Consider the following 21,043-nt stretch of genomic DNA (forward strand, 5'->3'; position numbering starts at 1 on the left):
AACAAAAGATAATTTATTAAAAACTTAGAGATTGGATTATGCCAAAGGGAAACTGTGAGAAATTCCAGTTGCTAGGCAACCACAGTCACCCAAATGGCCTAGTTTATTCTTAGATAGCCTTGATTTCATCCCAACACTTTTTTATTCCAAATCTTACACCAGATATAAGTCAAAATGGAAATTACCTGTGTGTGTGTGTGTGTGTGTGTGTGTGTGTATGCTGCCTCTTTTTCAAAGCCAAGGAATCAGATAGATTCACACACACACCCTTTTTTTTTCCTGAGAATCAAGACACCCCAAAGCAAGCATTTGACTCCCAGCTGTGGACACAGTTGTCAAAGGGTCAAGTCCATATGAAGTAGTTTTACCTTCTTGCTTTGTTGGAGAACTATAGTTGCTAAATATAATTATGTTGTATAGTTCAACATTTGAAACCTTTTTATTTTGGAGTTTTCTTGACCTTGTTGTAGTTTATGAATTTGCAAAAATGACTTTTTAAGACTTTTACCTTTAAAATGTTCTCTAAACAATTATTAAAATGAATACTAAAGACCAGCATATTCACTCTATTCTAGTTTCCATATTCTTTTTTTTTTTTTAAGATTTATTTATTTATATGTAAGTACACTGTAGCTGTCTTCAGACACTCCAGAAGAGGGCGCCAGATCTTGTTACGGATGGTTGTGAGCTACCATGTGGTTGCTGGGATTTGAACTCTGGACCTTCGGAAGAGCAGTCGGGTGCTCTTACCCACTGAGCCATCTCACCAGCCCCCTAGTTTCCATATTCTTGACCTTAGAAATGTATTCTAAGTTGTGTTTTATTTACTAAGGTAGAGACTCACTTGCTGCTCAGGTTAGGCTGAGCTCACTTGGTAGCCCAGGCTGTCCTTCTATTCCTTTCCTCCTTTATCTCTTGTAAGTGCTGGGATCACAAGTCTGTGCCACCGTGCTCCCTGGGTACATTTATGTTTTATAGCAACTATATTTCCCCAATCTAACTTACTAAAGTCCTTGTGCTTGTTTGATCATACTGATTTCCGTTTCCCTTATTAATAGTATAGTCATTCTAGTATTGTTGCCTTAAGTGTCTAAAAATCATCTCCTACAGTAGTAATTTTATTACACCATAATTTTAAGCATCAAATGCATTTTCATCTTCAAACACTGTTTTTCTTAAATGTTTTTGCTTAGTTAAAAATTTCTACTAAGAACTTGGTATCATAGTAGTGCACATTTATAATCCCAGCACTAGAGAGGCTGAGGCGACTACACCATGAAACTCTGCTTCAATACAAAACAAAAATCTCAAAATCTTATAATAATAAAATGTTTACCATATTTTCAGGTCCCTCCCCTTTGTACTTTTATTTTCAAAAGCTCTCTTCTGCCCTTCCTTTCCCTCCTTCTTTCCTCCCTCTCTTCACTCCTTTCTTTGCCTCTGACCCTCCATCCATCCATCCATCTTATAAACTTTTGACCCCATCTTACCCTTTTTAGTACTGGGATTACAGGTGTGCTCCACTGCACCTCACTTTCAAAGCAGAGCTTTACTTTCATGCCAGTTATTTAGAAAGCTTGAGTCAGTGCTTGTTAGCACCAGTGTCATCTATCCTGAATGCTATGTAAGCGAGGAGGACAGTATGTACTATTAATATTAAGTCTCTTATTCTTCTGAAAAAGGGAAAAAGTAAAGAAAGAACAATAACAGCAAGACTAGCAGCAGCAACTACTTGATAGAATTAAAATTAATAGAACGATTATTGACATGAAGTAAAGAAGTGAGAACAAATTTTTTAGTTGCACATGCTTTTGATATTAAATCATTTTAATGTGAGAGGAATGCTCATTATGTTTTTGCCTAGATTCTCCAAACTGTTAAAACCCAATGCCGAAGTAGTGACTGTGTTTAATTATAAAATTCTTACTGTGTCTGATAGCTGTCATATGGGTCGTATTGTTTGTTTTGTTCTTTTGTTTGTTTTATAAGACAGTTTTTTTCTGTGTGTCCCTGGTTGTTGTGGAACTCACTCTGTGGAATAGGCTGGCCTCAAAATCACAGAGATCTCTATGCTGTGATTAAAGGCTTGAGCCACCACTGCTATCACTTGAGACACCCACCTAGCTGTCATATTGAACCGGGTAAAATCCAGGCTTTATCATAGGAATCTGTTGGCTGTAAGATAGCACTAATTAATATCCTATACTCCCTAATTTGTGGAGTGTATAGAATAGTTCACATTTAATTCTAAGCCTGTATCTTTTTTTGATTGGCATCACTCACCTCATACACACCAATTAAAGTTTTAAATTGAAGTCTAAGTTGGTTTTCAAACCTGTAAAATCAGTACCATCCTCATTTCCTAATCTTACTGAGAAGCTCAGAATGAAGTAAATGAGGTAGAATGCCATGTTTAAAGCAAACAAAATGTTCTTTTAATTCACAGACTGTTTTTTAAAGGTGATGTTGCTTTGGGAACTGAACTTTGGGTTGTTTTGTATTATATGATACATAAAAAATACGTTGACAGAAAAGAAGTCATTAGATATGCACTCACTGATAGGTGGATATTAGCCCAGAAACCTAGAATACCCAAGATACAATTTGCAAAACATAAGAAAATCAAGAAGAGGGAAAACTAACGGGTGGATACTTCATTCCTCCTTAGAATAGGGAACAAAATACCCATGAAAGGAGTTACAGAGACAAAGTTTGGAGCTAAGACAAAAGGATGGACCATCCAGAGACTACCCCACCTGGGGATCCATCCCATAATCAGCCACCAAACCCAGACACTATTGCATATGCCAGCAAGATTTTGCTGAAGGGAACCTGGTATAGCTGTCTCGTATGAGGCTATGCCAGTGCCTGGCAAATACAGAAGTGGATGCTCACAGTTATCTTTGGATGGAACACAGGGCCCCCAGTAGAGAAGCTAGAGAAAGCACCCAATAAGCTGAAGGGGTCTGCAACCCTATAGGTGGAACAACAATATGAACTGACCAGTACCCCCCAGAGCACGTGTCTCTAGCTGCATATGTAGCAGAAGATGGCCTAGTCGGCCATCATTGGGAAAAGAGGCCCCTTGGTATTGCAAACTTTATATATGCCCCAGTACAGGGGAATGCCAGGGCCAAGAAGTGGGAGTGGGTGGGTAGGGGAGCAGGGAGGTGGGGAGAGTATAGGGATAGCATTTGAAATGTAAATAAAGAAAATATCTAATAAAAAAATAAGAAAAAAACAATGTGTTGACATAAAACCACTATTAAAGTGTTTATAGACTAACTAATATCATTAAAAGGATCATGTTTTCTTCATCTTGTGTACTAACACTGGAATGGATACAGAGATTAATGTGGCCTGTGCACATGTGCAAATTTGTAAAATGCTTTGTATATTAAAAAAAGATTTTCTCATCCAAGTTGTGGTAGCACACACCTTTAATCCCAGCAATTAGGAGACAGAGGCAGGAGGATCTCTTGTGAGTTCGAGGCCAGCCTAGTCTCTACAGTGAGTTCCAGGGTTCTGTTGCACAGTGAAACCCTGTTTCAAAAGACAAAAAAAAAAAAAAAAAAAAATCTAGTTTGTAAGCAAAACAGTAAGTGCATAAAATAGAAAAAAGAGCACATATATAACTGGCCACAGTGCTGCATAGCTTTTCTAGAACTTGAGAGGCAAAGACAATGGGTTCTTTGTGAATTTGAGGCCAGCCTGCTCTACATAGTGAGTTCTAGGACAGCTGGAGCTACATAGTAAGACCCTATCTCAAAAAAGAGTCAAAAGAAAAAAGAACAAATACAAGTGAAAAAACTGGGATTTGTTAAGCATACAAAAAGTAAAAGGCTTCCAAGTTTGAGAAAGGTGCTCAGTTTAGCAAAGTTCATTATACCAGGTGCTAAGAACTCAAGCATTCAAAACATCCAGGAAATCCAGGACACAATGAGAAGACCAAACCTACGGATAATAGGAGTGGATGAGAATGAAGATTTTCAACTCAAAGGACCAGCAAACACCTTCAACAAAATTATTGAAGAAAACTTCCCAAATCTAAAGAAAGAGATGCCCATGAACATACAAGAAGCCTACAGAACTCCAAATAGACTGGACCAGAAAAGAAATTCCTCCCGACACATAATAATCAGAACAACAAATGCACTAAATAAAGATAGACTACTAAAAGCAGTAAGGGAAAAAGGTCAAGTAACATATAAAGGCAAGCCTATCAGAATTACACCAGATTTTTCACCAGAGACTATGAAAGCCAGAAGAGCCTGGACAGATGTTATACAGACACTAAGAGAACACAAATTCCAGCCCAGGCTACTATACCCAGCCAAACTCTCAATTATTGAAATTGTCCCATGCATCCTATCAGATCACCATGGACTAAGGCTGATCTTCAATAACAAAATAACTAATAGAAAGCTAACATTCACGTGGAAACTGAACAACACTCTTCTCAATGATAACTTGGTCAAGGAAGGAATAAAGAAAGAAATTAAGGACTTTTTGGAATTTAATGAAAATGAAGCCACAACATACCCAAACTTATGGGACACAATGAAAGCATTTCTAAGAGGAAAACTCATAGCTCTGAGTGCCTCCAAAAAGAAACTAGAGAGAGCACACATTAGCAGCCTCACAACACACCTAAAAGCTCTAGAACAAAAGGAAGCAAATTCACCCAAGAGGAGTAGAAGGCAGGAAATAATCAAACTCAGGGGTGAAATCAACCAAGTGGAAACAAGAAGAACTATTCAAAGAATCAACCAAACGAGGAGCTGGTTCTTTGAGAAAATCAACAAGATAGATAAACCCTTAGCCAGACTCACTAGAGGACACAGAGAAAGCATCCAAATTAACAAAATCAGAAATGAAAAGGGAAACATAACAACAGATCCTGAAGAAATCCATAACACCATCAGATCCTTCTACAAAAGGCTATACTCGACAAAACTGGAAAACCTGGATGAAATGGACAAGTTTCTAGACAGATACCAGGTACCAAAGTTAAATCAAGATCAGGTTAATAATCTAAACAGTCCTATATCCCCTAAAGAAATAGAAGCAGTCATTAATAGTCTCCCAACCAAAAAAAGCCCAGGACCAGATGGGTTTAGTGCAGAGTTCTATCAGACCTTCAAAGAAGATCTAATCCCAGTTCTTCACAAACTACTCCACAAAATAGAAACAGAAGGTACTCTACCCAACTCATTTTATGAAGCCACAATTACTCTGATACCTAAACCACAAAAAGACCCAACAAAGATAGAGAACTTCAGACCAATTTCCCTTATGAATATCGATGCAAAAATCCTCAATAAAGTTCTTGCTAACCGAATCCAAGAACACATCAAAACAATCATCCATCCTGACTAAGTAGGTTTCATCCCAGGGATGCAGGGATGGTTCAATATATGGAAATCCATCAACGTAATCCAGTATATAAACAAACTCAAAGACAAAAACCACATGATCATCTCGTTGGATGCAGAAAAAGCATTTGACAAAATCCAACACCCATTCATGATAAAAGTCTTGGAAAGATCAGGAATTCAAGGCCCATACCTAAACATGATAAAAGCAATCTACAGCAAACCAGTAGCCGACATCAAAGTAAATGGTGAGAAGCTGGAAGCAATTCCTCTAAAATCAGGGACTAGACAAGGCTGTCCACTCTCTCCCTACCTATTCAACATTGTACTTGAAGTCCTAGCCAGAGCAATTCGACAACAAAAGGAGATCAAGGGGATACAAATTGGAAAGGAAGAAGTCAAAATATCACTTTTTGCAGATGATCTGATAGTTTATATAAGTGACCCTAAAAATTCCACCAGAGAACTCCTAAGCCTGATAAACAGCTTCAATCAAGTAGCTAGATATAAAATTAACTCAAACAAGTCAAAGGCCTTTCTGTACACAAAGGATAAACAGGCTGAGAAAGAAATTAGGGAAACAATACCCTTCTCAATAGTCACAAATAATATAAAATACCTTGGCGTGACTCTAACTAAAGAAGTGAAAGATCTGTATGATAAGAACTTCAAGTCTCTGAAGAAATTAAAGAAGATCTCAGAAGATGGAAAGATCTCCCGTGCTCATGGATTGGGAGGATCAATATAGTAAACATGGCTATCTTGCCAAAAGCAATCTACAGATTCAATGCAATCCCCATCAAAATTCCAAATCAATTCTTCAACGAATTAGAAAGGGCAATCGGCAGATTCATCTGGAATAACAAAAAACCTAGGATAGCAAAAACTCTTCTCCAGGATAAAAGAACGTCTGGTGGAATCACCATGCCTGACCTAAAGCTTTACTACAGAGCAATTGTGATAAAAACTGCATGGTACTGGTATAGTGACAGACAAGTAGACCAATGGAACAGAATTGAAGACCCAGAGATGAACCCACACACCTATGGTCACATGATCTTTGACAAGGGAGCTAAAACCATCCAGTGGAAAAAAGACAGCATTTTCAACAAATGGTGCTGGCACAACTGGTGGTTATCATGTAGAAGAATGAGAATTGATCCATTCCTATCTCCTTGTACTAAGGTCAAATCTAAGTGGATTAAGGAACTCCACATAAAACCAGAGACACTGAAACTTGTATAGGAGAAAGTAGGGAAAAGCCTCGAAGATATGGATACAGGGGAAAAATTCCTGAATAGAACAGCAATGGCTTGTGCTGTAAGATCGAGAATGGATAAATGGGACCTCATAAAATTGCACAGCTTCTGCAAGGCAAAAGACACTTGTCAATAAGACAAAAAGACCACCAACAGATTGGGAAAGGATCTTTACCTATCTTAAATCAGATAGGGGACTAATATCCATTATATATAAAGAACTCAAGAAGGTGGACTCCAGAAAATCAAATAACCCCATTAAAAAATGGGGCTCAGAGCTGAACAAAGAATTCTCACCTGAGGAATACCGAATGGCAGAGAAGCACCTGAAAAAATGTTCAACACCCTTAATCATCAGGGAAATGCAAATCAAAACAACCCTGAGATTCCACCTCACACCAGTCAGAATGGCTAAGATCAAAAATTCAGGTGACAGCAGATGCTGGCGAGGATGTGGAGAAAGAGGAACACTCCTCCATTGTTGGTGGGATTGCAAGCTTGTACAACCACTCTGGAAATCAGTCTGGCGGTTCCTCAGAAAATTGGACATAGTACTACCAGAGGATCCAGCAATACCTCTCCTGGGCATATATCCAGAAGATGTGCCAACCGGTAAGAAGGACACATGCTCCACTATGTTCATAGCAGCCTCATTTATAATAGCCAGAAGCTGGAAAGAACCCAGATGCCCCTCAACAGAGGAATGGATACAGAAAATGTGGTACATTTACACACTGGAGTACTACTCATCTATTAAAAATAATGAATTTATGAAATTCCTAGGCAAATGGATGGACCTGGAGGGCATCATCCTGAGTGAGTTAACCCAATCACAAAGGAACTCGCACAATATGTACTCACTGATAAGTGGATATTAGCCCAGAAACTTAGGATACACAAGATATAAGATACAATTTGCTAAATGCATGAAACTCAAGAAGAATGAAGACCAAAGTGTGGACACTTTGCCCCTTCCTAGAATTGGGAACAGAACACCCATGGAAGGAGTTACAGGGACAAAATTTGGAGCTGTGACGAAAGGATGGACCATCTAGTGATTGCCATATCCAGGGATCCATCCCATAATCAGCTTCCAAACGCTGACACCATTGCATACACTAGCAAGATTTTGCTGTAAGGTCCCAGATATAGCTGTCTCTTGTGAGACTATGCCCGGGGCCTAGCAAACACAGAAGTGGATGCTCACAGTCAGCTATTACATGGGTCACACAGCCCCCAATGGAGGAGCTAGAGAAAGTACCCAAGGAGCTAAAGGGAACTGCAACCCTATAGGTGGAACAACAATATGAACTAACCAGTACCCTGAGCTCTTGTCTCTAGCTGCATATGTATCAAAAGATGGCCTAGTCAGCCATCACTGGAAAGAGAGGCCCTTTGGACTTGCAAACTTTATATGCCCCAGTACAGGGGAACGCCAGGGCCAAAAAGGGGGAGTGGGTAGGCAGGGGATTGGGGGGGTGGGTATGGGGGACTTTTGGGATAGCATTGGAAATGTAAACTAGGAAAATACCTAATTAAAAAACAAAACAAAACAAAATAAAAAAAAAACCACACACACACAAAAAAGAACTCAAGCATTTCACACTGTAAAAGTGTAAACAAAAACTAAAAAACACAATTATTTAAAAATATCAATTCTATGATTAAAATTTCCTAATTGAATATATGAAAATGAAAGACGTTAAATTTGTAGAATTGTTTTTATTGTGATGCACATTTTTCAAATTATCATCACTACAATAATATGAACTAGCCAGTACCCCCCCCCCCCCCCAGAGCTGTGTCTCTAGTTCCATATGTAGCAGAGAATGGCCTACTCGGCCATCAGTGGGAGGAGAGGCCCTTGGTCTTTGAAGATCACATGCCCCAGTACAGGGGAATGCTAGGGCCAGGATGCGGGAGTGGGTGTGTTGGGGAGCAGGGTTGGGGGAGGGTGTAGGGGGCTTTGGGGATAGTATTTGAAATGTAAATGAAGACTATCTAATAAAATTTTTTTTTAAATGCGTGGAGGGACATGCTGTAATTTCAGTACTTCGGGGGCTGAGTTTGAGGCCAGCTATGCCTACATACTACTTTCTGTGTGGGGTGGAGGTGGGGGACACAAGACCTCTGCATAAAGAAGTGCAGGCAACTAAGGAATGCTGAGAGCTAGAGAAATAGTCTTCACTTGGGAAGAATACACTGTTTTTAGCCTATACCAAAAGGTCAGCCCTGAAATAAATACACACACACACACACACATTGTTATAGCAGACTATACTTAATTCACTTCATTTTTTAAAGTAAATATAAGATTTGAGGATATTACAAATGTAGAAAAAATGTGCAGATACAGTATACAGTTTCAGCTGTCAAGCCTTTTGAGAGTGTATGACCAACTGTCTTTATTATTTACTGGTATTTTGTATATGCATCCTACAGATGAGGAACTTTCTTCTATAGACTAGAATTGGGATTCAGCACTGGCTTAGGTTTGTGGTACAGGCCTGTCATTCCATTTACTTAGGAGGATCATGAGTTCAAGATCTGTGGAGGCCACATAGTGTATTTGAAGGCCAGCTCATGTAACTTCGTGTAACTTTATCTTAAAATGAAAAGGGATGCTTACCTGGTGAGCATGAGACCCCGAGTCCAGTCCTTACTGCTGGCCCCCAAAAGAAAAAAAATAAGAAATTAACATTGATACATTACTCCTCTGTCATCTGTAGATCCCACTTATATTTAGCTAATTGTTTTTTTTTTAATTAGGTAATTTCCTCAATTACATTTCCAATGCTATCCAAAAAGTCCCCAATACACCCCCCCCAGTCCCCCACCCACCCACCCCCACCCCTTGGCCCTGGCATTCCCCTGTACTGGGGCATATAAAGTTGGCAAGTCCAATGGGCCTCTCTTTCCAGTGATGGCCTATTAGGCCATCTTTTGATACAAATGCAGCTAGAGACAAGAGCTCTGGGGTACTGGTTAGTTCATAATAATGATCCACCTATGGGGTTGCAGTTCCCTTTAGCTCCTTGGGTACTTTCTCTAGCTCCTCCATTGGGGGCCCTGTGATCCATCCAATAGCTGACTGTGAGCATCCACTTCTGTGTTTGCTAGGCCCCGGCATTGTCTCACAAGAGACAGCTATATCTGGGTCCTTTCAGCAAAATCTTGCTAGTGTATGCAATGGTGTCAGCGTTTGCTAATTGTTATATTAATACCTGCATGTAGCAAAATGATATAGTTAGATTCATGTATATGTTCTGTTTTGGTTATGTCTTTTTAATAAATTTAGACAAATTCTGCCTTTCTTTTCATCTGCTTTCCTTAACATCATTGAAGATGAAAAGCAGTTTATTTCCTATAATCTCCCTCAACGTGTGTTGGTCTAACATTTCCTTGTGATTCAGTTCAGAATATATACCTTTGACAAATACATGTAGAAGTGACACAGTCATATTTACCAGGCTTCTGTACTGTGGAAGAAGGAAACCTCTCTCCTACTACCCATTGGAGGGGGCGGGGTGCTATAGTAGTTTGGTTGGTTGTTTCTTGGATCTCTGTTCTAAAATCCAAGGATACTAAAGGTACTTTTATAAAATGACGTAATAGCTGTATATACCATAAGCATACATTATTGTGTATACTTTAAATACCCTCTAGAGTATTTATAATATCTAATGCAACATGAAGACCATGTAAATAGTTGTAATAGTGCCAGATGTGGTGACATACCCTTGTAATCCTCAGCATTCAGGAAGGAGGACAAGTTCTAAGCCACACTTAGCTATATAATAGTGAGACCTAGTTTCAACAAAACCCCCAAAGTTGTTACTTTTTTTTTTTTTTAATTTAAGGAATAATGACAAGTAAAAGGGGTGTTTGCATGTTGAGTATAGAGTAGTAGTTCTCAGCCTTCCTTATGTGACCCCTTAATAGACTTCCTCATGCTGTGGTGACCCCCAACTATAATATTATTTTTGTTGCTACTTTGTAACTATAATTTTGCTACTCTTGTGAATTATAATGTTATGCAGATAGTCTTAGGACCCCTTGTGAAAGAGTCATTCAACCCCCAAAGGGGTCATAAGCCATTGGTTGAGAACTGCTAGCATAGACAGACATTTTCCCATCCATGTTTAGATAGTGTACCTACAGATACGGAAGGCCCACCTTTACTTAAAAGGGGGAAGAAATACTATCTCATACATTTGGATTAATCATGAATGTTGTTCTTTATGAGCTGTCAGTTAACATTATGGACTTAGGGATTTCTGTTTAGTTTATATTTTACCTTTGATGTTCAAAATTCTTAGATTGGGCCAGTGGGAGCCCCTTCAAGTTGTCTTCTGTGTTTGACATACAGCTTTTATTGTTTCAGTAATTTTTGCATTCTGGAAAATATAACAAAAATACCACAAAACCAAAATTATTTCACACTTATTTTCTGTTTTTCTCGCCACAGTTCTGAACCAGGTACTTTTTAGAACACCCTGTTTCATTTTAGGAGAAATGTATTAGAGGCTTGTTTGTACACTAACACCCTTTGGCAGGTTAACTGAATGACAGGTTAGCCTGATCACACTCTAGACTCAACATACTGGTTCATTGCTTGCTCACCCCATGGACCTCTTCACCCTTCTCAGGCTGTCTCATGACAATGGCTCCCTGTGTCATAGGTTCCCTTCTAAGTTCTTGGGCACAGGCATTCTCAGCCAGCTGCCCCACCTATCTTTATCTGACTCTTATGCTCTTCAGGTGATAGCTAGCATTGAAGCCCCTAACACCCCCCCCCCCCCGTCCCCCCAAACAGAAGCACACCATAAATATCATCTTTTCCTTGTCTGGGTTCAGATTTCCCTTTGCAAGGCAGCTCTGGCCTGTGGTTGTGCTCCACAGCTTGTTCATGATGTTTCGTGGCAGGGAGGCCTACTTCTACTGATGGCCTGCTTTCCTACTGACACCAATCACATTTACACTTACACTGCCTAAAAGCTTTAGACTTGAATTGTCAAGACTTTGTAATGCACACCTTTAATCCCAGCACTCAGGAAGCAGAGGCAGTAGGTCTCTGTGGGTTTGCAGGACTGATCTACAAAGTGAGTTCCATGACAGCCAAGACCACACAAAGAAACCCCTCACCCCCAACATAATAGTGCTGGGACTAAAAGAATATATAGACCACTGCTCCCAGCTTTTTCATGTAGATTTTAAGGAACAAACTCAGGCCCTCGTGCTTACACAATAAACACTTTATTGATTGAACCATCTCCTGAGCCCCATCTTAAAGAACGAAAGGAAGAAGGAAAGGAAAGGAACCAACCAAACAGAAAACTTTGCTCTTAAACATGGCAAACTTGAGATGTGCATCCAGATCTGTATCCAGGAGTTTGTATTATGTTGTATGAGCTTCAGGATGTGCGCACTGCTTCTGTGATCACGAGTGGTCATTTTTCTTTTTCATGTATTTTTTGCCTTGTTTTCTAGAGAGCCCAAGCTGCACTGCAGGCTGTCAGTGCAGTCCAGTCAGGAAACTTGTCCCTTCCTGGAGCTACTGCAAATGAAGGTACATTGCTACCTGGGCAGAGTCCTGTGCTCCGGATAATTATTGAAAACCTATTTTACCCTGTCACTCTGGAAGTTCTCCATCAGGTAAGGAACAGACTCTTCTGATAGCAAAATCAAACATGGTTTTCCTAACTTTTCATATTTATTGTCTGTTTTGTGAATTAATCCCAGCACTTGGGAGGGAGAGGCAGATGAATCTCTGAATTCAAGGTCAGCCTAATCACCTAATCTACAAAGCAAGCTCTAGGATAACCAGAGACCCTGTCTCAAAAAAAAAAAAAAAAAGGAAAAAGGAAAAAAAATTGTTCTTTACTGATTTGATTCATATTGCTTTTCCATTATTTGCTTGTATAATGGAAAGAAATTTAGCATCTTGATTTCATAGAAGAAATTGCATCAGGTTTTTTTGTTTTTTCTTTTCTAAATTTTGTGTTTTTAAGACCTATAAACTACTGTTCTACAACTCATTGTGTAGACCAGACTGGTCTTGAACTCAGAGATCTGACTGCCTCTGTGTCCCAAGTGCTTGTATTAAAAGTGTGTGTCACTAAACTTGGCCTAACTTGAAGGCCTGGGGTGCAGCTGAGTGTTGGTAGGACATATGGTATGAAGAACTTTCATGCCTGAGTCATGTTCAATCCCTAATATCAGTAATTATAATAATAGCAAACATCGGAGGGAAAACGATGAGTAAGAAAATCTAGTTTTAGCCAGGTTTGATAGCACACTTATAATCCTAGCACTTGAGAGGCTGAAACAGGAGGATTTCTACAAAATTAAGTCTAGCTCATAGCAAAACCCCATGTCAAGCATATCTTTGCCATTGCTTTAGTGCTGTGAAAAGACACTACCCAAAGCAACTTGTATAAAAGAAAGTACTTAATGGGGGTTGCTTACAGTTTCAGAGACTTAATCATTATCATGGCAGGGAACATGGCAGCAGGCAGGAGTGGTGCTGCAAAATAGCTGGGAGCTATATCCTGCCACAGGCAAAGAGACATTGGGAATGGCATGGGCTTTTGGAACCCTGGAGCCAACCTCCAGTGATGAACACACTTTTTCCAACAAGGCCACACTCATAATCCTTCTAATCCTATGAAAGAATTACACTCCCTGGTAACTAGACATTTAAATATATGAGCCTATGGGCACCATCTCCTGAGTGTTAAGATTACAGGCTTAATTTTTTTAATAGCTAAACAAGAAAAAAAAATGAAAGTATAATATCATTGATAAAATCTAGATAGATGTAGTTTCTTCAAAAATTATGTCACCAAAGAAAACAACTAATTTATTTATTTTTTTGTCACTTGCTGTATTTGAATATTTTCAGTTTAAAATTCTGAGGTGGAAGCCAGTGAGATGGTTCATCAGGTAAGAGCGCTTGCCTCCTAGCCCAGTAACTTGAGTTAATTCCCTAGGTCCCATATGGCAGAAGAAGAGATCTGACTTCTGAAAGTTTTCCTCTAACTCCCCACTTGTACTGTTGAACACATGAATGTGTGTGCATCCACAGGCACACATATACATAAATACATATTTTAATTCTGAAGGGAAGATATATATAGTAAACTTCAATATAGACATGCATTTATGATGTGCAATATGTTAGATAATCACTTGTAATCCAGTATAATCTTTGTAGTCATTCATTACTGCATCTAAACTATCTTATCAAAGATAGTCCACTAAATCAGGGCTAGAAGTATTTAATATTTACAAATTGGAAAGTCCCCTAGTTACACAGTTTTCTAGAGGGTAAAACTGGACACACTTCCTCCAATAAGGCCATATCTCATAATCCTTCCCAAACAGTTCCACCAACTTGGGACCAAGTATCAAACATGAGCCTTTGGGAGCCATTCTCATTCAATCTTCCATGGCATCTCCATGGCCACTGTAGACTTGTGGCTGCATTATAATGTAAAGTCATTTCATCTACTTTCTAAAGTCCCCATAGTCTTTCTTTCAATCTCATATAGTTTAAGGGTGCCAGGCCTTGTCACAAGCAAGCAACTGAATATGGCAGTGTCATCTATGTGGTCCTGGCTTTAGCATCATGAAGGACACATGAGTAAAGGGGCTGTGGAATCTTCCATAGTTAAGGAGAACCCCTGGGGCTAGGCTCTGTGTGGTAGCTGCCTGTGTTGGGTAGATCCTTGCTGCTTTGAACCACAGTGTTTAAAAGTCCAAAGTTCAAAGTCCCTTTTAAAACTCAAGTCCCTAATTGTAGTCACCTGTAAAATCAAAAAGAAAATTATATAGTAGCACAGAGCATACATTACCATTCCAAAAGAAAAGAATGGAGGCATAGTAAGGAGATACTGAACCAAAGTAAGACTGGAACTCAACAGGGCAAATTCTAAACCCTATAGCTCCGTGTCCAGTGTCAAAAGGGCTTAGATGACTCCATCCCTCCAACTCTGCTGCCTGTCTGGTTTCATTTCCCATGTACAGTTTTTTTTTTTTTTGTACATACCTCATAACTCTGGTGTGTTTAATATCTTGGCATCTCCAGTGCAGCCCAAGCTGTTTGTCGTCTCAGGGCCTTTGTGTAGGGACATGCCTGGTATAAGTGGTTCTCCTATACTCTGGAAGAAGATTTCACAACCTCTTTATTGTTGGGTCCTTCATGACTCTAAAGCCAGAACCACTTGGATGGCACTGCTATGTTTAGCTGCTTGCTTTGGGATGGATCCTGCCTCCTTGAACCACATTTGCAGCAGATTTTCTTTGTTGCTTTTCCCAAAGCAGAAAATTCCTAATGTCTTCTCTTTCTATAAGTTGGTAGCCTGATGGGTGGAAGCATTACCGGAGAGCACCTCTCTCTCTATTGCATTTCAGGGCTGGCCTCCCCTTAATCTTACCTCTTTCAGCACAAGCCTTGGCTCCTTTCCTGGGGCTCTTACTGTCATCTTTTCTTCAAACTGCATTTTGTACTTCTTTTTCCCTTATTACTCTTACTCATTGTAGATCTGCATAACTGTGATTACTAAGAACCACATGGCAGAGTCAATACTAGGCTGTCCTGAAATTTTTGTCCACTAAAGAAATTAGTGTTACTTTTAAATTATGTTGCAGGCAAATTCTTAGGACAAGGGCAGAAAGCATCTACAGTCTTTGGCAAAAATACCACAAAAAATGGTCTCTAGCCCAGTTGCTAATATTATTTACCCTCGGTGCTAGAGAGATGGCTTAGTGATTAAGAGCACTTCCAAAGGTCCTGAGTTCAATTCCCAGCAACTACATGGTGACTCACAACCATTGCTATTGAGATCCAATGCCCTCTTCCGGTGTGTCTGAAAACAGCGACACATGTACCTTTGGATCTATATGACTAAATGAAGAGTTGTAGGGTGTGTGTGTACCAAACTGAAATGTATTTGAATTCAAAAATTATAAACAGTCTAGAGCCCTTAGACATCCTTTTACTTGCCCATCATCATACCAGTTATGACGGGACTGAGACTTCCAGTGTTCTTTGCTATGCATGTAAATTCTAAATATACTAGTTAATAGGACTACTTCATTCCTTTCAATAATTATCTGAGTAGCAGTTTGAAAATAAGTACACCTGTAAAGCATTTCCTAGAAACTTAAATGGTGATGTTAGTAGGCACTGTTGTCTTTTCCTAAAAGTGGTTCAGTAGTTCAATGATTGGTTGCATTGTTCTGTTAAGTTTGTTTTCTGTTTATTGCACAAAGTAGCACTTAACAGTCAAAGGCTTGAATTGTAACTGTTTTTTATTTTGTTTATTTCACAAAGATAATAACCTATGTGATCCATCAGCAGAGTGTCTTCATTTGCTTCTGTAATGCTGTGGTAATTTATATTCTTATAAAAGATATGTTTAAACCTGTGACTCAACACTGCCACCACCCAGCAGGTGTGTTAGTCAGTGTCATGAGGTCATGCCTAACAGTCTAGTTACCTTTTCCCGGAAACTAACAAGACTTTCTTTCTCCTATAGAAGTTCCTAGAGGCCTGGGTGAGCAGGACTATTTTCAATTCTCAGTACCATCAGTAGGATTAATACTCTCAGTCTTTAGTTACAAAAGTCATTGTTTAGTTCTTCCCAGTGCAGTTGGAAAAAGAAAAATCTTTACCATAGCTCCTTAGGCCCCACAGACAAATGTTTCCACCATTCCTCATCCTTGGTACCTAGCATTCTTGGCCTTTCTGGTGCCCTGCCTCTCTCTCTGTTATCTGTCCACCCGGCTAGCCCTGTCTTTACTTCTCTTTGTGTTTCTTGGCTTTGCCATATTCCTTAACCTACAAAGTCAGGCTGATGTCCAGCTCAAACGCTTCCTCCTTAAGAAGTCTTCCTTCACTTAAGTCCTCTCCCTCAACACTGTACCTCATTCATCCCTCTCTGCCTTAGTCATTATTATGTTGTTGTGAAGAGACACCATTATCATCATGGCATTGAGGGCAGGGGATGGTGGCATGCAAGCAGCTGTTGAAGCAGTAGCTGGGAGCTACATCCTGAACTCTAGGCAAAGAGAAACTCTGGGCGTGGCGTGGCTTTTTGACACCTCTAAATCCACCCCCAGTGACACTTTTCAAATAGTATGAGCCTATTGTGGCCATTCTGATTCAAACCACCACATCATCCAAGAGATAGAGTGGTTAAAGCCAGAGGTGCTGGGGCTGGTTTGAATCTTGCTCTAATGCTGTTCTGTAATCTTGGTGTGTTAATTACTTTTCTCAATACTGTAACAGAATACAAAAGCAATTTAAGGAAGGATTTGAGGGTTCGAGTGTATAGAGTCAGAGAAGACAAGGCAGTCAGGATGATTTTACAGTGATTGTGGGGGCCCACTCAACCAGCCATATTGTGTCCTCAATCTGGAGGCAGAGAATAAACTAGGTGTCAAGCTGGCTTCCTCCTTTGTTTCTTTTTATTCAGTCCAAGAGGGCATGGTGCCTCCTATATTGAGGGTGAGTCTTTCTTCCTCAGCCTGAAACAGCCTCCAAAAACACCTAGAGGGGCTGGAGAAAGGGCTCAGCTGTCATGTGTACTGGCAGCTCTTCCATAGAGCCTAGATTTGATTCCCAGCATCCACAGAGGGTGAACAGCTGTGTTACTCCAGTTCTGGGAGATCTCACATGGTCTTCTGGCCTCTGGAAACCAGGTGCACAGTGGTATATAGCAGCAAGTAGAACATTAATTCCCAGCTCTTGGGGGACAGAGGCAGCTAGATCTCTGGAATGAGTTTGACCCTCACTCTGGAAAACATAAAAGTAATTTAGCATTGGTAACTACAGATCTGTTGGAAATATTCCCCTATATTCTTGTTTATTCCTCCTTTGTATTTTGCTTATTTATTTTTTGAGACTGGCCTCAATCTTTAACTCACAGAGATTACCTTTCTCTGCCTTTCAAGAGCTGGGATTAAAGGCATATACTCCAGGCCTAGCTTTTTTATTTCTCTTAACAGAAGACATTTCAGCAAGACTGACCTTAACCACCTTCTTACTCTCTCAGTAAGACTCCATTTAACCTCAGCCTTCTCTCCTCTTCTCATTTTTCTTGTAATACTTTGTTATGGTACTCTTTGCCAATTTATTGTCCTAATAAAGCAGAAAATTTTGTTGTTCCCTTTTTTTTTTTTACCAGTGCTTAGAAAAGTGCCTTATAATTATTGAATTAGTTGAACAAGCCTTTGTTGCAACATCTTATATCTGCTTATAAAAGCCTTCAGAAGTAGCTGATGACTTAGAAGGATGAAATCATTGACTCATTTGACTTCTTGTTTCAATTCATACACTTGTGAACATTTTGATATCAAACTATGAGTTAATTAGTTGTTACCTTCTGTTTTAGAATTGTACCATTTGTACATAGTATAAATAAAATTGGTTAGATGTTTGAGCACCTGTGGTGTGCCAGTAACATGTATAGGCATTGAAATAATAATATATTAATTATAATAGTAATTATTATTATTATAGGCTTGGTTTAAGACATTTTGTACCAGAATTTTAATAGAGAAAATTGTTTATGTTTTATATACCAATGGGCATCAAGCAAACAAAAACCCCCAAAAGTCAAATGCTGTAATTCAAAACCAACATATAATGTAATAGATGCCTGTGATCCAGCACTAGAAGGGTAGAGGCAGGAATCAGCCTAGCTTACATGGGGCCCTGAATCAAAAAAATCAAAACTAAAACCCAGACAAACAAAATAGGTTTCATAAACCAAGATGTACTTATGCAGGTACATTAGCTTAACATTTTCCCTTAGATTAAACACGAACTCTTTTTTTATTCCAGATATTTTCCAAATTTGGCACGGTGTTGAAGATTATCACCTTTACAAAGAATAATCAGTTTCAAGCCTTGCTTCAGTATGCCGACCCAGTGAATGCGCAGTATGCCAAAATGGTGATTATACTTTAGGTCTTTCATTCTTAGTCACTCTCTTTGGAGACATCCTTGCCCTGATTTATCTTGTGCCTCATTACATTTGTGACCACATTCAGCTCTCATGGTTATTTAGCTGAGTTGATAAAAGATAGAAAACCTTAAGAAATATGCTTTTGTCAACTTGTGTTGTTGTTGTTGTTGTTTGTTTTGTTGGGTTTTTTTGTTTTTTTTTTTGTTTGTTTTTTTCGAGACAGGGTTTCTCTGTATAGCCCTGGCTATCCTGGAACTCACTCTGTAAACCAGGCTGACCTCGAACTCAGAAATTTGCCTGCCTCTGCCTCCCAAGTGCTGGGATTAAAGGTGTGTGCCACCATGCCTGGCCAACTTCTGCACAAATCTTTGATTTTGTTTTAATGAGACAAAGTGACACATTTGATCACATTAGCTACTTGAGCTCTCCAAGAGAGCTGTCATTAACGTTAATTCTGCTTCATATTGATTTAGAGGTAGAGGCTAAAGTTGAACAGGCTTTTGTTTTTCATACGATTTGAGGAATACAGCCTTGCATTTCCTGTCCCTCTAGCTTCACGGGGGGTTTTATATTAGGTTTATGCATCATATAGTTGTCATATTCTTTGGTTTCTGTGTCTGTTTTTATACATTTGATTATTTGTGAAAGTAGGGAGTAGCCAGGTAGCCCACATGCACATTGTATTCTGAGGAAGGGAGGGATTAATGGTCTTTATTTACAGGTGAATTCCTTCGTTCATATTCAAAAATGCACTACAAAGGAAATAAAATAGGACAGTTAATATTTTATGCACTACAACTAACATACCATTCTATTTACAGTAATGCTTTATCAATACATTATACTCACCAACATAAATTATATTAAAATAAAGTCAAAGTATGAAATTAACATCTTTAAACATACATTGTGGGCAAAATCATCATAATAATGTTTCTATACTATTGTACAAAGGTTTTCCAAGCCTTTGCATCTGTTTCTTCATTTATCTGACCAAGTCAGAGAATAAGTAAGCCTAGCTCTTTGCACCCTTGGCCTTGGCACTTTGCTTAGTGTGGGATTGCCGCAGTCTCAGGTAAGAGGCTGCTCAGTTGTCAGCGTGGTCTTCCTGTCTGCTTTAGGCTCTGGATGGCCAGAATATCTACAATGCGTGCTGCACTCTCCGTATTGACTTCTCCAAGCTCACCAGCCTTAATGTGAAATACAATAATGACAAAAGCAGAGACTTCACTCGCTTAGACCTTCCTACTGGTGACGGCCAGCCATCTCTTGAACCTCCGATGGCTGCTGCTTTTGGTGAGTAGTTCCTTCCTCAGTCACAAAGCGACTCTTCTGAAGGTACAAGTGTCACTTGTTTGTATCAGCCTCCTAGGTTCTCTTTGAATTTCTAAAGAAATTGTGGAACAAATATGCCCATAAATTAAGCCTTAATATGAGGTAGTTCTGTTAGTCCACAAAACACATAGGAGCCTGGGATTATGCTCCAACTTACTTTTCTACCATTAACACATTAATATTATCCCAAAGCTACTTATTTGCTTTAAAATAATTATTTTAATAGTAATTTTTTAAATTGCCATTTAAAAACTCTAAATGTGCAGATTTCTAAACAGAATTTTGACATTAAGTGCTCTTGAGAAAAATTCTTTTAAAGTAATGATAACTTCTAAATCATTGTCATAAATTAGCAGTGTCTTTCCTTTAGTCAAAGAAAGCTGACTTTATTCTGTTTTACTACTTTAGCAATAGAGCTTTTATCTTTGTCTGAGGCTGTGTCAATATTAACATATTACATTAAATAAACCCCTTGAAAATAGTTGCCTTTCAAATTATCTCTGTAAAAATAGGTTTGAAGAGCTTACCTCTTTTATTTAAAGTAAACCTTTAGGATGTCTTGAGTTGGAGGCCAGCCTGGTCTACATAGTGAGTTCCAAGACATCCAGGGCTACATTAGAGACCATGTCTCAAACAACAACAACAACAACAAAGCTTTTAAAAAAAATACAACAAACCTTTATGTAAAGACCAGAAAAAAAAATGGCTACTTTGGATGTGTCATTAGATTAATATATGTGCTACTTTTTAGTTTTATACCTCAAAAAAGTGAGCTTTACTATTCAGGAAAGTTGAATTTTAATAGTCTTATGATTTATTTTCCTCTGCTAAGTAACACCTTAGAATATTGTTGGTGCCTATGGTAGTATTAACAATCCATCCATCCATCTTTTGTTTGTTCTTTTGAGATAGGGTCTCTGTATGTAGCCCTGTCTATCCTAGGACTCACTGAGACCCACCTGCCTCTGTCTCCAGAGTACAGAGATTAAATTAAAGGAGTGTGCTGTTATACCTGGCTCCAGTTGCTAAGTGAGAAAATTAAAGCATTAAAACAACTAATTGGTTTAGTGTGTAATTCTATTTTACAAAGTAGAAAATA

General features: G+C 39.0%; 1 protein-coding gene across 4 annotated transcripts in view; it reads left to right on the plus strand.

Moving 5' to 3' along the window:
• Positions 1-21,043, plus strand: part of Ptbp3 (polypyrimidine tract binding protein 3) — an 81,336-nt gene that overhangs the window by 42,943 nt on the left and 17,350 nt on the right. For all 4 annotated transcript variants that reach the window (XM_021159315.3, XM_085839261.1, XM_021159312.3 and 1 more), the window contains 3 exons: positions 12,125-12,289; positions 18,486-18,596; positions 19,731-19,905. In XM_021159315.3, coding sequence (XP_021014974.1) covers positions 12,125-12,289; positions 18,486-18,596; positions 19,731-19,905 — 451 coding nt within the window. The remainder of the gene's footprint in view (positions 1-12,124; positions 12,290-18,485; positions 18,597-19,730; positions 19,906-21,043) is intronic.

This window comes from Mus caroli, unplaced genomic scaffold (genome assembly GCF_978045245.1).
Source record: "Mus caroli unplaced genomic scaffold, Mus_caroli_1 scaffold_6, whole genome shotgun sequence".
In the NCBI taxonomy this organism is placed as follows: domain Eukaryota; kingdom Metazoa; phylum Chordata; class Mammalia; order Rodentia; family Muridae; genus Mus; species Mus caroli.